Source organism: Neoarius graeffei, chromosome 17, assembly GCF_027579695.1.
Source record: "Neoarius graeffei isolate fNeoGra1 chromosome 17, fNeoGra1.pri, whole genome shotgun sequence".
Classification (NCBI taxonomy): Eukaryota; Metazoa; Chordata; class Actinopteri; order Siluriformes; family Ariidae; genus Neoarius; species Neoarius graeffei.
Genome location: NC_083585.1, coordinates 33189837 through 33207621, shown reverse-complemented (window position 1 = coordinate 33207621; position 17785 = coordinate 33189837). Strand labels below are relative to the sequence as shown.

At 43.6% G+C, this 17785-nt stretch overlaps 1 protein-coding gene across 10 annotated transcripts in view; it reads left to right on the top strand.

The window, feature by feature from the left end:
• The window catches only part of msi2b (musashi RNA-binding protein 2b), a 456405-nt gene that overhangs the window by 94788 nt on the left and 343832 nt on the right, over positions 1-17785 (top strand). For all 10 annotated transcript variants that reach the window (XM_060944042.1, XM_060944039.1, XM_060944040.1 and 7 more), the window contains exon 6: positions 12784-12876. In XM_060944042.1, the coding sequence (XP_060800025.1) occupies positions 12784-12876 (93 nt within the window). The remainder of the gene's footprint in view (positions 1-12783; positions 12877-17785) is intronic.

Below are 17785 nucleotides of genomic sequence, written 5' to 3'. Positions count from 1 at the left end.
GGATCCTTCAGCGGATTTATTCTCAAACTTATTTTAAGTAAAAGAAGTCACAGATTTCAAAAATCAAACTTTCATTTTTGGAGACCAAATAGTGTTTGAGAAAACATGACTTTTCTTTAAAATGCCAGATGGCCTTTATGTATGTGATGACATCATGTAGCGGTCGCTTGGAGCAACTTAGCTGTTTATATTCTCTGTTTACATCATAGTTTTGCTAGCTTTACAAGTACTTTACCGAATTTATCAGTTTTTAAATAAGTATGCCTCATTGTGTAGCATATAAATGCCACAATGATGCTAAAAAGAAAGCACAGGCTGGAACTAGACTGCATTTTCACAAAATGCAAAGTGTGCTTGATCAGCTGGAACAGAGTGTCACCGACAGAAACTGGATCAGACATGAGACCTTGCTCTGCAAAATCTTTTTTATTTTTTTACATGATCTACGTGGTGCTGGTTCTGTGGATATATATATATATATATATATATATATATATATATATATATATATATATATACACACACACAGAGGGAGAGAGTGTGTAGTGTGTATGGCTGCATGCTCTAAAAATCTTGGTTTAAAATGGCTCAACTTGCGGCGTGACATGACACTTCGCGCTCTAAAATCTTTTTTTTTTTTTTTACATGATCTATTGCAGGTTCCAGGTAGATTAACAGAGAGTGAGGCATGATTTAAAACAGAGATTTTAGAGTGCGAGGTGCGCAGCGTGACATGACACTAAGTTTTTCTCTCGAAACTCCATTAATATGAATGGGGAAAAAATGAACAGAAGTGAATGGGGGAAAAGGGATCAGTGAAAAGAAAGGAAAAAATGATCAGAACTGATATGTGTTGGGGGAGATGGCTTGAGGTATCACATGAAGTTTGGTAGGTCTCTGATGAAGCTTGTCCAAGCAAGACGGTTCAATTCGTGAGCCCCATTCATTCTCGATGGGGGATAAAAATGGCAGGAAAATGACAAGAAAGAGAGAATAGGTGCGTCTGTCCAAAAGCTGTATACAAGCGCTCTACACCGGTTCAGGCTGGACATTTCAGAGTTGGAATGGTGTCAATATCTTTTTTAAGACAAAGACTTCATTTTACAGGTCTCTGCGCTATGCAGCTTACAGACAATTCACTTGGTGGACTCATGGCTACTTGGGGTAAACAGTAGGGATAGATATTAGTGTGCTTGCTAATAAGCACAAAGCAGCATGAAGCACACTATTGCTCTTCTCAAGTTTATTATTATTATTATTATTATTATTATTATTATTATTTATTCACCTGTTTTTTGGCACTGTTACTCCCCCTTCAGCTTTTGAGATATCGACACCGTTCCAAGCCTGACACGTCCGGACTGAACCATGCTGCACACTCTCTGTTAATGTACCCAACACCATGTAGATCATGTAAAAAAATATTTTAGAGCGCAAAGTGTCATGTTGCACTGCGAGTTGAGCCATTTTAAACCAAGATTTTAGAGCATACAGCCATACACACACACACACACACACATACGCACGCACGCACACACACTACATACACTTTGCCACACACTTTCTTAGATCATGTATAAAAATAAAAAAAAAGATTTTGCAGCGCAAGGTCTCATGTCTGATCCAGTTTCTGTCGGTGACACTCTGTTCCAGCTGAATAAGCACACTTTACATTTTCTCTGTGGAAATGCAGTCTAGTTCCAGCTTGTACTTTCTTTTTAGCATCATTGTGACATTTATATGCTACACAATGAGGCATACTTATTTAAAAACTGATAAATTCGGTAAAATACTTGTAAAACTCTCAAAACTGCAATGTAAACAGAGAATATAAATGGCTGAGTTGCTCCAAGCGACTGCTACATGACGTCATCGTATACGTCGAACCCATCTGGCATTTTACAGAAGAATTCTTTTTTTTTTTCCCCCAAACACTCTGAAAGTCAAAGTTTGATTTTTGAAATCTGTGACTTCTTTTACTGAAAATAAGTTTGAGAATAAATCCACTGGAGGAACCCTTTAAGATACGCTACAGAATGTCCTCCTAAAGAGGCTAAATAAATATGCAGAAAACTTCAACATATCAACAACACAAGTTTTTAAAAAAAATTCATTTATATGGAGCATCTGCTGTACAGGTACCTGTGTAAGTTATTACTCTAGAAATGATAACATTATTGTTAGTGTTAAATTGAACGCATTCATATAAACCTTGCAGCTGAAAGTGAGATGTTATAGAAAGTGAATCAGCACCTTCTTATATATCGAAATAGAGCATTCAGTAGCACGGTGTTAACTTTTCACCTATTATGAGCTGTTCAAGAGTTTCACTTTTTTTTTAATACATTCATCTTTAAGCCACTTTAGTTATGTGTTAGAATAACTCTACAGATGAGGTTTTTAAAAGGCTAACATTTACATCCTTAGCCAGAATGAATGGAGATAATTGGACACCTGTCTGACACTTGAATTTTAACTGCCTGGGGCTGAGCTAAGTGCCTTCTAAAGAATCTTCCATTGAGGAAGCCGGAGACTCATTTACGTGTACAAGGGGCCAAGAAAAGGTCTTTTAACTGGTTCCCTGGCAGCCTGCGTCTCATGTGCTTGTGGCTGTACTTGCTATAAGCTCGCTCCAGACCTGTTTGGCCTGTCGCCTATCATTCGCTCTAAGCTTCTTTTCTTTAATCATGTACTCAGTGTAATAGTATTGCGGTTATAAATTAGCATTCTATAAATACTCAGCATAATGAAGATTGGACCTGTTCTGTGCTTGTTTTTTTTTTTTACTTTACCCTTACACACTACGCCTCCTTTCTTGCATTTGATTATTTCGTTATTATTTCAGATGAGATGAGGTAACTACAAACCTGCAGCTCATGAATAAGCTCCTGTTTGCACACCTTAGAGACAGCCATAGATAAGATGCAATTACGGTGGATCAAATAAAGCTGCGTACTTGGAGGAATGGCACAGATAGAAGGCTGATACAGAGAGGAGGGAGGAGGGAAGGGTGGCAACGTAGCATGCAAATCCAGCGGTTTAGCCATTGTTACTAATCAGTTAATCTGAGCTCTCGGTTGGACCGCCACCTCGCCTGTCAATCAGGGTTAGCTGCAGCCGAGGAGGCACCGGCCTGTTTGGCCTAGCACATTGGAATGTCAGCATTAAAATTCCCCATTTCAAAAATGTGTACAAATTGGAGCTCGGTGGGTGAAATAGAAAGTGGCAAGTGAAGTAGATGCTGTCAGTCAAACAAGTGACACAGGGACAAAACAAAATACAGTCTGAATTCTCAGCATGGCAGTCACAATTCCTGACTGCCGTCTTTTCTCAGCCTGGTCACCCAAAGTGTGTGATTCAAGCGAAGGTACAAGAAGCCGGCAATCAGCAGTTGAATGTGTGATTTGAGATGATGAAGAGGCCTTGGAGGGAGATGGGGGGTGTGAGGGAGGAGGATGGAGTGGAGGCTCATTATCTCACTCTAATCAGGGGACATCAAGCCAGGAAAATGGCGGCTCGAGAGGACTCTGATTAAAAAAAGCCTCCACGTCAGATCACAAGAGCATCTCTTGTCTCAGGCTTATGGGCTTATTTTAGGGAAAGGAGCGATGTTAGTCAACCGCAATCAGTACTGAGAGGCCGCAATGCAGTTAATCAGGAAGACAGAGTAAACATAAATATAACAGTGCATGCCTCTTTACTGCTTGCTTAGCTGAAGAGAGAAGATGGAGAGGCAGCACTCTACATGACGCTCATCAGGTGTTTAGATGAGAACAGGACTTCTGTTCTTTGTTAAACTCTCAGTCACCTTCATTCTGTCATCTGTCAAACTGCTCTTTCCGTCCTTTCCTCTCTCTCTTTCTGTATCTCATACTCTCTCTCTCTCTCTGTCTGTGCTGGTGTATAACTTGATTTGGTCGGTCTTCATCCCAGCGATTGTCCTGTGCTCTGATAAGGATCCATGTTTTCAGGGCGGTTTGGCGGCAGTGCATCTAATGAAAGATCTTAATTAGATCTATTTGTGCCCAAAGGAGAGGAGATGCAATATTAAATTGTCACTCGTATCACATTCCTTCAATTTGGGCTGCAGGATACGGCTCGATTAATTTTATTGTGGCTCAGATAAATAAACTTTGCTGTCACTTGTACCATCTACCTCTCCACTTCTGTTACACGAAGCTAGAAAAGATCCTCGCTTGGCCAGGGGAGTTCTGTGTAGAGCATGGTGCATGGCCCACTTGGAGATTGAAGAGTACAAATGTTATAGGCACAAACATACTTCCTCATCTCATCTCATTATCTCTAGCCGCTTTATCCTGTTCTACAGGGTCGCAGGCAAGCTGGAGCCTGTCCCAGCTGACTACGGGCGAAAGACGGGGTACACCCTGGACAAGTCGCCAGGTCATCACAGGGCTGACACATAGACACAGACAACCATTCACACTCACGGTCAATTTAGAGTCACCGGTTAACCTAACCTACATGTCTTTGGACTGTGGGGGAAACCGGAGCACCCGGAGGAAACCCACGCGGACACGGGGAGAACATGCAAACTCCGCACGGAAAGGCCCTCGCCGGCCCCGGGGCTCGAACCCGGACCTTCTTGCTGTGAGGCGACAGCGCTAACCACTACACCACCGTGCCGCCCTAACATACTTCCTGTTCTGTAGAAAAAAAAAACTAACCTCCTTCTCTTTTCCCTTAGCCAAATCAGATCTAATGCTGGTAGATAGTTTCCTTATTGTGTGACTAAAGGTGTTTAGTCGATTTGAACTGAACCTTGGTATATTTCACCCTCGGTGTGGTTTATTGAGGCAGGTGAGAACACAGCAATCGCACGGACCAGAACAACCACTCCAAGGCTGTGTCTTAATCCGGGCCCAAGTGAACCCGAGCATTGTTCAGTTACAGTCTGAAAGCGATGCAGCTGCGGGAAGTGAAATATGATGTGTACTTCGAGTTGTGTGCAGCATTTTATTTTGTAGATGTGAGCTGCTGAACTGACTTGTGATGCACAAATATAGCAGAGATGTGGTGCTGCAGAAATACAGTGTGTTCTGGGTATTTGGACTGCTGAACAAAAAGAGAAAATAAAAGCTGGATGTGATACACAAAATTTTTTCCACTAGTTGTTTATATAATTATCTGTTTCAATCATATGTTTAGTGCCGTCTCTTTTCTCCATGCTCAGATGATTTTTATTGTGAGTTCTGTTCTTAACAGAGGTTTTTGTTTACCTCTTTCCATCACTTTATTTCTGAGCAATGAATGAAAGAATGAATGAAATGGTTTATAATGTGGGGTGTGAAACAGTAGCAACCAATCATTTGTTCTGTTTTGTACTCAGACTACCTCTCCATCTTTTCTCAGCTGCTGATCGTGCAGCATTGTTGACAAAATGCCCAGAGGTGAATGGTATGTTTACTTGCCCGTACCACATGACCATTTGGTATATTAAAAATAAGTGTTCACTCGGAGACTCTGTTGTTCTTTGTAATGAAAATGCAGCCAGTTGCTTTCTCAAGAAGCCCTTGTCTCAACTACCACTTGGCACAATACAATATCCCTCGTCTCGTCTTCATCTGCTTATCTGGGGCCGGGTCGTGGAGGCAGCAGTCTGAGCATGGAAGCCCAAACTTCCCTTTCCCCAGACACCTCGGCCAGCTCCTCAGGAAGAACACCGAGGTGTTCCCAGGCCAGCTGAGAGACGTAGTCCCTCCAGTGTGTCCTGGGTCTTCCCCGGGGCCTCCTCCCGGGGGGACATGCCTGGAACACCTCCCCAGGGAGGCGTCCAGGAGGCATCCGAAAGAGATGCCCGAGCCACCTCAGCTGATTCCTCTTGATGTGGAGGAGCAGCGGCTCTACTCCGAGCTCCTCCCGAGTGACTGTGCTTCTCACCCTATCTCTAAGGGAGCGCCCAGCCACCCTGCGAAGGAAACTCATTTTGGCCGCTTGTATCCGCGATCTTGTTCTTTCGGTCATTACCCAAAGCTCATGGCCATAGGTGAGAGTCGGAACGTAGATCGACCGGTAAATCAAGAGCTTCGCCTTTTGGCTCAGCTCCTTCACCACGACGGACCGGTAAAGCGACCGCATCACTACGGAGGCTGCACCGATCCGCCTGTCGATCTCATGCTCTATCCTTCCCTCACTCGTGAACAAGATCCCGAGATACTTAAACTCCTCCACTTGAGGCAGGACTTCTCCACCAACCTGGAGAGTTAGCAAGCCACCCTTTTCCGGTTGAGAACCATGGCCTCGGACTTGGAGGTGCTGATTCTCATCCCAGCCGCTTCACACTCGACTGCAAACCGCCCCAGTGCATGCTGAAGGTCCTGGTTTGAAGAAGCCAACAGGACAACGAAGTATTCCTTCCACCGCCCAACAATGTCCCCAGTCGAGGTCAACAGCTCCCCACCCGCACTGTAAACAGTGTACTGCTTCCCCCTCCTGAGGCGCCGGACAGTTTGCCAGAATTTCTTCGAGGCCGACCAATCGTCCTCCTCCATGGCTTCACCGAACTCCTCCCAGTTCCGAGTTTTTGCCTCCGCAACTGCCCGAGCTGCGGCACGCCTGGCCTGCCGATACCCGTCAGCTGCCTCAGGAGTCCCGGAGGCCAACATGGCCCGATAGGACTCCTTCTTCAGCTTGACGGCATCCCTTACTTCCGGTGTCCACCACCGGGTTCGGGGATTGCCGCCACGACAGGCACCGGAGACCTTGCGGCCACAGCTCCGAACAGCCACGTCTACAATGGAGGTAGAGAACATGGTCCACTCAGACTCAATGTCCCCTGCCTCCCTCGGAAGCTGGGAGAAGCTCTCCCGGAGGTGGGAGTTAAAGACCTCCCCGACAGACTGTTCGGCCAGATGTTCCCAGCAGACCCTCACCATACGTTTGGGCCTGCCAGGTCTGTCCGGCTTCCTCCTCCGCCAGTGGATCCAACTCGCCACCAGGTGGCGATTAGTTGACAGCTCAGCCCCTCTCTTCACCTGAGTGTCCAAGACATAGGGCCAGAGATCAGATGAAACGACAACAAAGTCGATCATCGACCTCCGACCTAAGGTGTCCTGGTGCCACGTGCACTTATGAACACCCCTCTGCTCGAACATGGTGTTCGTTATGGACAAACCGTGACTAGCACAGAAGTCCAATAACAAAACACCACTCGGGTTCAGATCGGGGAGGCCATTTCTCCCAATCACGCCCCTCCAGGTGTCACTGTCATCGCCCACGTGAGCGTTGAAGTCCCCCAGTAGAACAATGGAGTCCCCAGTCTGAGCACCTCTCAGTACCTCTCCCAGGGACTCCAAGAAGGCCGGATACTCTATACTGCTATTCGGCCCGTAGGCACAAACAACAGCAAGAGCCCTCTCCCCAACGATACAATGCAATATCTATCGACTACATTTATAGCATTATTTTTAATGTATTTTAATATAAATACGGAGGTGATTATAGGAAATCTCGCATGCTGATTGGTCGAGAGATTCAGATTATTTCTCGATAATCACCTCAAGCGAGTCGGCAAAACGGCGGCCAATTGCTTTGTCACCATAAATGAGGAAGAATTACAAATTATGAAAGAAAACGCTGTTCCTAAAAGCACTAAAGATGCTACAAAGTTTGGTCTAAAACTATTCAAAGGTAAGGTGGAATTGTGATTTATTTTATCGATTTCAAAACAAAGTATTTTATGTGACTCGGCGTAGATAAGTGACACAAATCTGCGCGCATTACATTTGCATGCCGCTTTTGAAGCTTGAAATACATTATTTTTTAAATACTTTTTTAAAATAATCAGCTGTGTATTTATATTAAAACAATTATTGGCCTCAGGCTCAGTGAATATTGGTGATTATTATACATACAGGACACATTTTCGATGGAATAAAAACGTGTTCTATTCCCTTCTAGCAGGTTCCATTCATGTGGTTTGATAGCATGCAATATTGTTAGCATATCGCTTATCCTACGTGTATAACGTCACCGTACCCAATGGAGAATGAGCGCTGAATATGGTTTACGATATTGCATGGTTGTCAAGACAACATGACGTCACACGTCGGAACTGGTGCGAATATTCAGTGAGTTTTCTGCTGCGCATGCACAGAACCATTTCTTTGTTTGCCGACGGCGCCCGCAGTAAACTGTCGCAGTGAATTGAAAATGCCGTAAGATGTATTACACGTAAAACTTCTGCGCTAGCGAGCGACTGTGACAATTTTGGAAACAAACATCTACAATCTATATCTAAAAATATCTAAAATCTATAATTGTTCCATTGAATGTAGATGAATAATAATAATAATAATAATAATAATAATGGCTTTTTTCGTGGTATGTCAAGTCAAATTTATTTTTATAGTGCTTTTAACAGTAGACGTTGTCGCAAAGCAGCTTCACAGAAATTTTTGTTTAACTCGTCTTCGACTCGTTCAATATCATGCTAGCTGAATTGAATATATTTGATATACCACGAAAAAAGCCAGCCAATATTATTTAAATAATAACCTTGACTTCGTCTCGCTTATTATTTGCTGATATTCACCTCGCCTTCAATGAATAATTGTTAAATATTATTATTGTTTAGTCCTCAGTCTGTCAGTACATACCCAGTATTGAGATTTATTGTTTAATTGGTTAAGAGTTTCACAGTTATACCCCGTGTCCGAAATCGCTCACTCGTTCACTATTCCCTACTCCCTATATAGGGAATTACTATATAGTGAGCTCATTGGTAAAATGAAAAAACGCTTTCGGACACTAGTCCGTCTCGCTGGTATTTACGTCCTTACTGTCACGCAATTAAAACGTGCCAGATCAGTCAGCTGGTGGGGTTTCAAAATAATAAATCCATATTATACTGAGGGGCGGCACGGTGGTGTAGTGGTTAGCGCTGTCGCCTCACAGCAAGAAGGTCCGGGTTCGAGCCCCGGGGCCGGCGAGGGCCTTTCTGTGTGGAGTTTGCATGTTCTCCCCGTATCCGCGTGGGTTTCCTCCGGGTGCTCCGGTTTCCCCCACAGTCCAAAGACATGCAGGTTAGGTTAACTGGTGACTCTAAATTGACCGTAGGTGTGAATGTGAGTGTGAATGGTTGTCTGTGTCTATGTGTCAGCCCTGTGATGACCTGGCGACTTGTCCAGGGTGTACCCCGCCTTTCGCCCATAGTCAGCTGGGATAGGCTCCAGCTTGCCTGCGACCCTGTAGAAGGATAAAGCGGCTAGAGATAATGAGATGAGACTATTATACTGAGCGTATTTCCTACATTAATCAATACAAAGTACCTGCATCTTTCAGTTCTTTTAAATCAAGGCTGAATACTTTCTTCTTTGCCGATGCCTTTTATTAAATCAAATTTGAGACTTTTAATTTGATTTCTTTCAGCGCGACGGCAATGCATGATGGGATATATTGCTTTGGTTAGTGACCATCGTTGTACATTACTTTTTGTGATGCATTGTGGGATACTTTGAGTGCACTATATAGGGTGTAAATAATCCTCACTAAGGTTTCGGACAGCACTACAAAATGGCGTCCACACTAGTGAGTCGGGAGCGATTTTGGACACAGGGATGGTCTTTTTTTAATGCTGTATAGTCTGCTCCCTGTTAGCGTGAATAGGAGCCTCAAATTTGGGGAAAGTATTTAAACCTGTAGTCACACAGCTCCATCATACCTCCTTAAACAATATTACACAACATCAGAATTTCTATTACAGTATGTGAAATACACTCACCAGCATCTTTATAAGGAATACCTGTACACCTACTCGTTCATGTGGTCATCCAGTCAGCCAATCATGTGGCATCAGCACAGTGCATAAAATCATGCAGGTCCAGGACAAGAGCTTCACTTACTGTTCACATCCAACTTCAGAAAAATGTCATCTCAAGGACGTTGACCATAGAATGGTTGTTGGAGCCAGACAGGTTGATTTTTCAGAAACTGAGGATCTTCTGGAAGATCGATTGCACAGAATGGTGTGAAAAACAAAGAAACATCCAGTGATCGGCAGTTCAGTTCGCAGAAATGCATTGTTAATGATAGAAGTCAGAGAAGAATGGCTTCAGACTGGTTTGAGCTGACAGGAAGGCTGTAGTAACTTAAATAATCACTCATTACATCCACTCAGAACGCTTGAACCTTGAGGTAAATGGCTACAACAGCGGAAGACCACATCAGGTCCTTCCACTTCTCTCATCAGTCAAGGACAGGACTCTAGGGCTGTAGAGTCCTGTAGAGGAGCTAGACAGATAAAGATGGGAAACAGTCCAGGTGACAATGCAGATAAACGGATAAATATGTGCAATCATGTTGTACGCCAATCCTGAAATACTAAAATACTTAAAGATTTACTCACGTGCATAAGAACACCGAAATGAAAAAAGTGTGGCCTTTTTTTTTTTTGCAAAATGCAAAGGACATTTGTATCTCAGGCTGAAAAGCAAATGATAAATGATCTAGTTGTTTAAAAAACAACAATGAATTTATCAGTAGTTGCGCTGAATTTAACTCATCCCATGAATCATTAAAAAAAAAAAATCAGTGGTATTGATTCAGTGGATCTCATTTTCCCCCATAAATTTGTGTGCGCTCCTTTCAGCCCTTTCAGCATCCTGCAGTGCATCTCTCTCTCTCTCTCTCTCTCTCTCTCGATGGCTCTCTGGCAGCTGCCACTCTGACGGGAGGAAAGGCACGGAATGTTTTCGAGGCATGCCGAGTCGCATCAGGCATTGCTCAGGGAAGATGACAGGGCTGCAACAGCGTCAGCAGCACTCGACTGAGAGTAACACTCTCTGCCTCTCTGCATAAATCTATACATATCTCGAAGCAATGCTTATTCTCTATCACCTCTAGTGTAGCACCATTCTCATATATCAGCCCAGTGCCAGGTGCACTCTTTTTTCATATTCATAGATGTTCTTTGCTGAATTTTTACGGCCCCAAGATAGTGGCAGTTTGAAAATCTTCTCTCACCTCCATGCTGTCACTCCATGTCCTTTCACTGGCTCATAGACCAGGTCTGCCCTTCTACAATGTATCGTCACAGCTGGGTAACCCACTTTTTGTGGCTGGCGGAGTGTTTTCAAATTTTCACAAATAAGGAAAAGCCACGGTTTTAAACGGAGGTACAGGATGTGAGGATGTACGAATTGCTCCTTGTCTTGTTTGGGCATGTCTGTATGGAGTGGTCAGGTTCCTGTAGTACCCACCGTCTCTCGAGCGAGCTCCTTTAAGGAAGTGCTTCGCAGGAAATAATGTCAGGTTAGATTGGTGCGCTATAACCATCAGGCCAAGTTCAGACTCAAGATCTTCATTGCAGCTGGATGATAGGGCTTGCAGTCGTGACCTGATGAGTCAGCAAGCATCCCTACATGTCAGCATGTCATCTCAGAAAGGCTACAGCGCTGACTGGGTTGCTTTCATCGTACTGCTCATAATCTTGGCCAGCATTCTGAATGTAAATATGCCAGCAGCGAGCAACAGCAGCAGGATTGTGTGCTTGCGAGGCAGAGCCGCAGCCTGGTCCCCAGGGAGCACGGCTAGAACCAGAGAGGAAAGAAAGCGCAGAGGCCTGCTGTTGTCTTGTCACCGTGAAGAGAAATGGACAGAGTAATTGCGTTGTTCCTGGGCTTGAGGAATCCCATCAGCCACGAGCCAGTGCTGTCAGAGGACATAAAGACAGCACTAAAAACGCAGCTCTTCCCCTGACACGTCGCGCAGCCTGGGCTTCTGCAAAACGACAGGGGGAAAGACAGATGGATTAGCCATGGAGGGCTGCAGATGAGAGTAAAAAACTCTGTGAATGATGTTGGGGTGGCGGACAGCCAAGACAAGGACACAGGATGTGCATTTCATTTGCCCAAAATGGCACAGGATGGATAGGAGTTGCGTTTATAAATGTCTTTGTACTTCTCAACCTGTTTTGGTTTTTCAGCATCTTTTGTATTTCTGCCATGGTCTCGCCACTAACCAGCCAAGATATCAGTGCTGACCAGACGTAAGGCAGGATATAACCCGTTTATTTAAACTTCAAAAGGAGCCATATGATTGCTTAAAGAGCTCTCTTGTTAGCTGTTATCATTGCCCGGTGTGAGAGGTGAGCTGTGTGATCTCAATACTCAAACTCTCAACACAATTAAGCGTACTGCGGGAGAAGACGTGGCTCCCTGCGCCATACATCTCCCCAGCAGAGTGAGTTAATTGCGTTTCGAGAAATGTTCCCATTGAGTAAGTGAGACATCGGTAACCACACATATATTTTCTTTATATTGTTCATGTTGTACCTTCAAAAATCAATACTTTTAAACACCGTTATTATTACTATTATTTTTTGGTCACCATTAGCTTGTCTTTGAAGGTCCATCAAACCACTTCACTGCTCCACTGGTGCATTTTAATGGTTGCTTTTCACTGAGAAATAAAAGTGTCCGTCCCAGTTTTTTGATATGTAAGATGTTCTTTCCACAACAGTAACATTCACAGCTCAGGTGTACAACAACAACAAAAAAAGTGTTAAATCTGGATGTAATACGAGAAGAAAACAAGTGTAGCAGGATAGGTGTTATCCAGTCCCTGTGTGCATTTCACCCTTAGCCAATCGCACACAGTGCCACCTCTGCGCTCTCCCAGTGGAGGACAACAGAAGCGGTCCTTTCTGAACTCTTTTTTTTTTTTTTGGCTCGGAGTGTCCTCCAGCTCTCTTTGTTGTCTGTTTTTGAAGTCTGCACTAAAATGCTTTCGCATGAGCCTAATCTCTTGTCCTCTCTTCTTTTCCAGATGGTCACAAGAACAAAGAAAATATTTGTAGGCGGATTATCAGCGAACACAGTAGTCGAAGATGTGAAGCAGTATTTCGAACAGTTTGGCAAGGTAAGATCCTGTGTTTGCTGATGAGGATGAAAAGAACACTTTCCCAAAGTTTTGTGCTTGAAAACCCCGTGTCCCTGAGCATTTTTTTTAGCCTTTGATTTTAGCTTGTATATAAAGTCGAGATGAATTGTTAAAGTGGCTGGTCCAGATGTGAGAAATTACACGTACAGCTGTCCGATTCGTAACTTCAACACGCAACAGCCAATAGAAAGACACGAGAATGCGGTTTGTTTAATTTCACAGCAGTACATGGACTTAGTTCCTGTCTTTTTCATCAGCTGGATTAAGCAGATGTTTTATGTACACTTTGTAATTGGCTCATGGAGATGTTTTGAGGGAACTCGTGCTGTCGAGGCCAAACAGTTCTATTAAACTTCACAGTGTTTTGCTGATTTCTGTTGCTTTTCAGGTCACAAGGCTGTATTTTCACTCTTAGCTGATGTGCGTCGGTTATTGAAGGCCATGTCTCACTGTCTGGCAAACTGAGGAGGTAATTTATTGGAATGGACTGGGTGATTCCTGGGTAAATGGGTGTCACATTAATGTTGCTGTTTGTTGTTAAGTTGGAGAAAGATGTCTTGGTTAATGAACTGTCTCCTCAATTAAACTAGGAGTAAACTAATCTTGCAGAGAGAAAGATGTCTTTGGTGTGAGAAAAAGTTAGGAATGTGGTAATTGAAATCGTTGGGTATCTATGGTAGTTGTGTGTGATAAGGGCGTGGGAGGGAGTGGGTGGGGGGGGAGCTGTCTGGGTTCTCTGAATTGGTTCTCAGAGATGAGAAGGTTGTATATGACTTTCGTAGCAATCCCTTGATGACTCCGCATGTCTGCCTACACAGAGATTTGCCATACTGGTGTAGGATAAGCTGATACTTAGGATGAGGATAAGGGGTTTTTGTGTGTGTGAGAGAGCGAGAAAGAGAGAAAGTCCAATTAATAGTACCTTTGCAAGCAAAGAGAGAGCTTCCTGGGAGGACAGCAGGTGGCATGGGGCAGGAAGGTCACAGAATCTGTCTCTTCAGATGCTATGCTCTTTCTGAACTCTTTTTCTGCTCCATGACAGTTCACACACACACACACACACACACACACACACACACACACACACACACACACACACACACACACACCAAGAATCACTAGGAGGCCTAAGACACATTAAATTCACACCTCTACAGATCCATAAAAATCCTTGCATGTAGGTGTTTGGAGCTCAAACTGCGTCAATGTTACGTCCTGTTAATCTGTGTGCTAATGGAATACAAGACTTAAACTTCAAACATGAAGTCTCACAACGTTTTAGCTCATCCAGCTGACAGCTTTTGCCATCACGTGTTGTCCGGCGTCCATCCGGCAGCGTCCACGTTTCACGAAAATTGCGTGGGCCACCTTGCAACATTTATTGCACAAGGTGGCCCACTTTAGATCGTTCCTTCTGGACTAGACGGGGCCCGAGTAAGCGACACCGTCATTGATGGTCTCGTTATCTAGTTTCTTCAATTCAGTCTTGCGTTTTAAGTTTTCAGGCCCTGAGATTAGCTCCGCCCCCAGGTGTAACAGTGCTGCTCAGCAAACCCTTTTCCTCAGGTGACCCAGTCATTTGAACAAAGGTGTGGACTTTTGAAGAGACGGAGAGGAAGTGTCAGTCTTTTCTTACAGGATTGCATCGAGCTCGGAAATTATGACCTGTTCACATAAAAATCATCAGAATAGTGAAGAGTAATTAATAATTAGATAACATCGAATCCTTCATTTAGTTATCATGTTTGAGTCTGAAAGGTAGACTCTTACTGAACGTTTCTTTGGACAGATAATGGTTGTCTCATTTCCTGATATCATTATTATGTTAATATTTATGTTGATTATGTCTACGTACTGTATCTATGAACTCGTAATTTAAATATCCTCATTTTATCAGTTAGAAGTTGCATGACCGCGTGTGTGTCATGATGATTTTGCAGAAAGCCTGCTTCTTCCGTGTCTAATTAGATGAGATGGATTATACTGAGTCACAGGTTTATTGTAATCAGCTTGGACCAAGTCTGTAAACAAAGTGCATTTATTTGTCTAAGCTGAATCCACTCTTCATCACTGCTACCTCCCTCCAGCTCCCTCTCCTGTCTGTTCTGTTTTCTTTCTGTTTGCTCTGGACGTCTCTGTCCGTCTGTAGCTTAGCTTTGGTTTCTTTAGGCATGAAGTTCTTTCCAAGCCAGTGGTCAGCTACAATTGGTTCTTTATGCTTCCTGTGTCCTCGTTCCCATTTTGTGAGCCAGAGCTGCTGTTGTACCAGAGGGAACTTTTAACCTTCTCTGGCCTGGAATGAGAACACAGATCTGAGAGAGACCTGAGTGAGAATTAGCATGCAAGTGGTGCCAAGGTGAAATTACAAGCAGTTATGGAATTGGAAGTGGAAAGATTTTTTCCCCCAAGTTGATTATGGGCATTATCATCATTGCTCATCAGTAAAGCAGTCAAGTGTCATGGGAAAGGTTTTTGTACCTTGTTTAGTAATTAAAAGTTTAGTAAAGGGTGTAAAGTCTTGAGGGTGGGTCCACGATTAGGGTGTAGTTTGTGTCCCACTGATATTTACAAAATGAATGGAAAGTAAAGCTATTGGCCCTTTTCCACTACCCTTTTTCAGCTCACTTCAGCCCGACACGGCTCGCGTTTCGACTATCTAAGAACAGCACGACTCAGCTCGCTTCAGCCCTGCTTAGCACCCAAAACTCGCACGGTTTTGGAGTGGGGCTGAAGCAAGCCAAACCGAGCCGAGTGGGGCTAGGGGCGTGAGCAGACACTCCCCTGTGCACTGATTGGTGAGGAGGAGTGTCCTCACACGCCCACACACGCCCCGCGAGCACGCTGGGATCTGTAAACACCGTAAACCCGGAAGGAGAAGAATTACGAATTACGAGAATTTCTGAAGCCTTATGCGCCTCGCCTCATCTATACGCTCTTGCCAGCATCTGTTGGCGTTGTTGGCGACAACAAGCCACAGCACCAAGACCAGCAACACTAACGACTCCATGTCCTCCATGTTTATTGTTTACTATCTGGGTCGTGAGACTACCGCTTAAAAGCTCACTGATGTCACTGTTTGCGCTGCCTAACGACATCACGTGACGTCCACCCACTTTCGCTAACTCCACCCAATGTGTCCACCCACTTCCAGCCAGCACGGTTCAGCGCGGTTGTAGTCGAAATGCAACTCCAACAGCCCCACTCAGCTCGACTCAGCCCGACTCAGCCGCGTTGGTAGTGGAAAAGCGGCATAACAGACATTTTAAACATATACACTACCGTTCAAAAGTTTGGGGTCACTTTGAAATGTCCTTATTTTTGAAAGAAAAGCACTGTTCTTTTCAATGAAGATCACTTTAAACTAATCAGAAATCCACTCTATACATTGCTAATGTGGTAAATGGCTATTCTAGCTGCAAATGTCTGGTTTTTGGTGCAATATCTCCATAGGTGTATAGAGGCCCATTTCCAGCAACTCTCACTCCAGTGTTCTAATGGTACAATGTGTTTGCTCATTGCCTCAGAAGGCTAATGGATGATTAGAAAACCCTTGTACAATCATGTTAGCACAGCTGAAAACAGTTGAGCTCTTTAGAGAAGCTATAAAACTGACCTTCCTTTGAGCAGATTGAGTTTCTGGAGCATCACATTTGTGGGGTCGATTAAATGCTCAAAATGGCCAGAAAAATGTCTCGACTATATTTTCTATTCATTTTACAACTTATGGTGGTAAATAAAAGTGTGACTTTTCATGGAAAACGCAAAATTGTCTGGGTGACCCCAAACTTTTGAACGGTAGTGTAGGTAGTGTCCTAAACTACAAGATTTGTACATATTTTAGATTAATATAAATATTATAATAAAAATATATATTTAAAATATCTATTTCTTGAATATTTGAAACATCCTTTCCCATGAGTCAACTAGTATAGTTTATTAAAAACGTACATTGTAGTGCCACTTAACCTACCCGAACATATTCACCCCGATAAAATCTGTGAATATTCCAGCAGAAAGTTGCATAATCCAAATTTCCTGAAGATTATGGGAAGAAGAAATATAGGCACTTTCACTCGGGGGGGCATATTCTGGACCAATTTCGTTTTTTTTTAAATATGAAAGTATGTCCCTTTACACACTCATCCAGAAGGGTAATTTTGCACAAGGCCATCTGTCTACAGCAGAAAAAAAATAAAATAACAAAACGCGTCTGGAAAAATCCCAAGGGAGTCTGGAGCCAGATTCGTAACGTTACCTGCGGAAGCGCCAGCAGGCTGTGCGAGCTTTGCACAGTTTCAGTGCACAGCCTGTGTAGACCAAGCACTCCCATTTCTCTCTCATTGTCCGGTCTTTTGGGAAACGATGAGTACTAATCCCATCATGATTGGTGTTGCTACACCCTCCTACGATACATCTGTTAACCATTTAATAATTACACGATAATGTTGAAGAAATTTGCAGAAAACCACCAGGTCGTTTTCTCATAAACAAACCAGCGCTGATGTAGGATTCAGAAGGAGGCGTCCTGCAGATGACATCACGAAAATCAAATCAGTGTTTCCCGGGAAATCCAAATGCCAAGTTTTTTCAGAGGCGGACGAATTCGCCTCAAATGGCTTGATTTCAACTGAATTTTTCTGGTATTGCGCAAGGTAAAAAAATTGCAGAGAATGCAGGATGTTACAGATATTTGACCAAAGTTTAATATAAAATAGGAGAATTATATTGATCTTGCTCCTGAATTTACCCATGATATGCACTTTAAAGTGCATCCATCCATCCCTTATCTGTACCGCTTATCCATCTGGGGGAAGCTGGAACCAATCCCAGCTGACTTTGGGCGAGAGGTAGGATACACCCTGGGTAGGTCGCCAATCTATCACAGGGC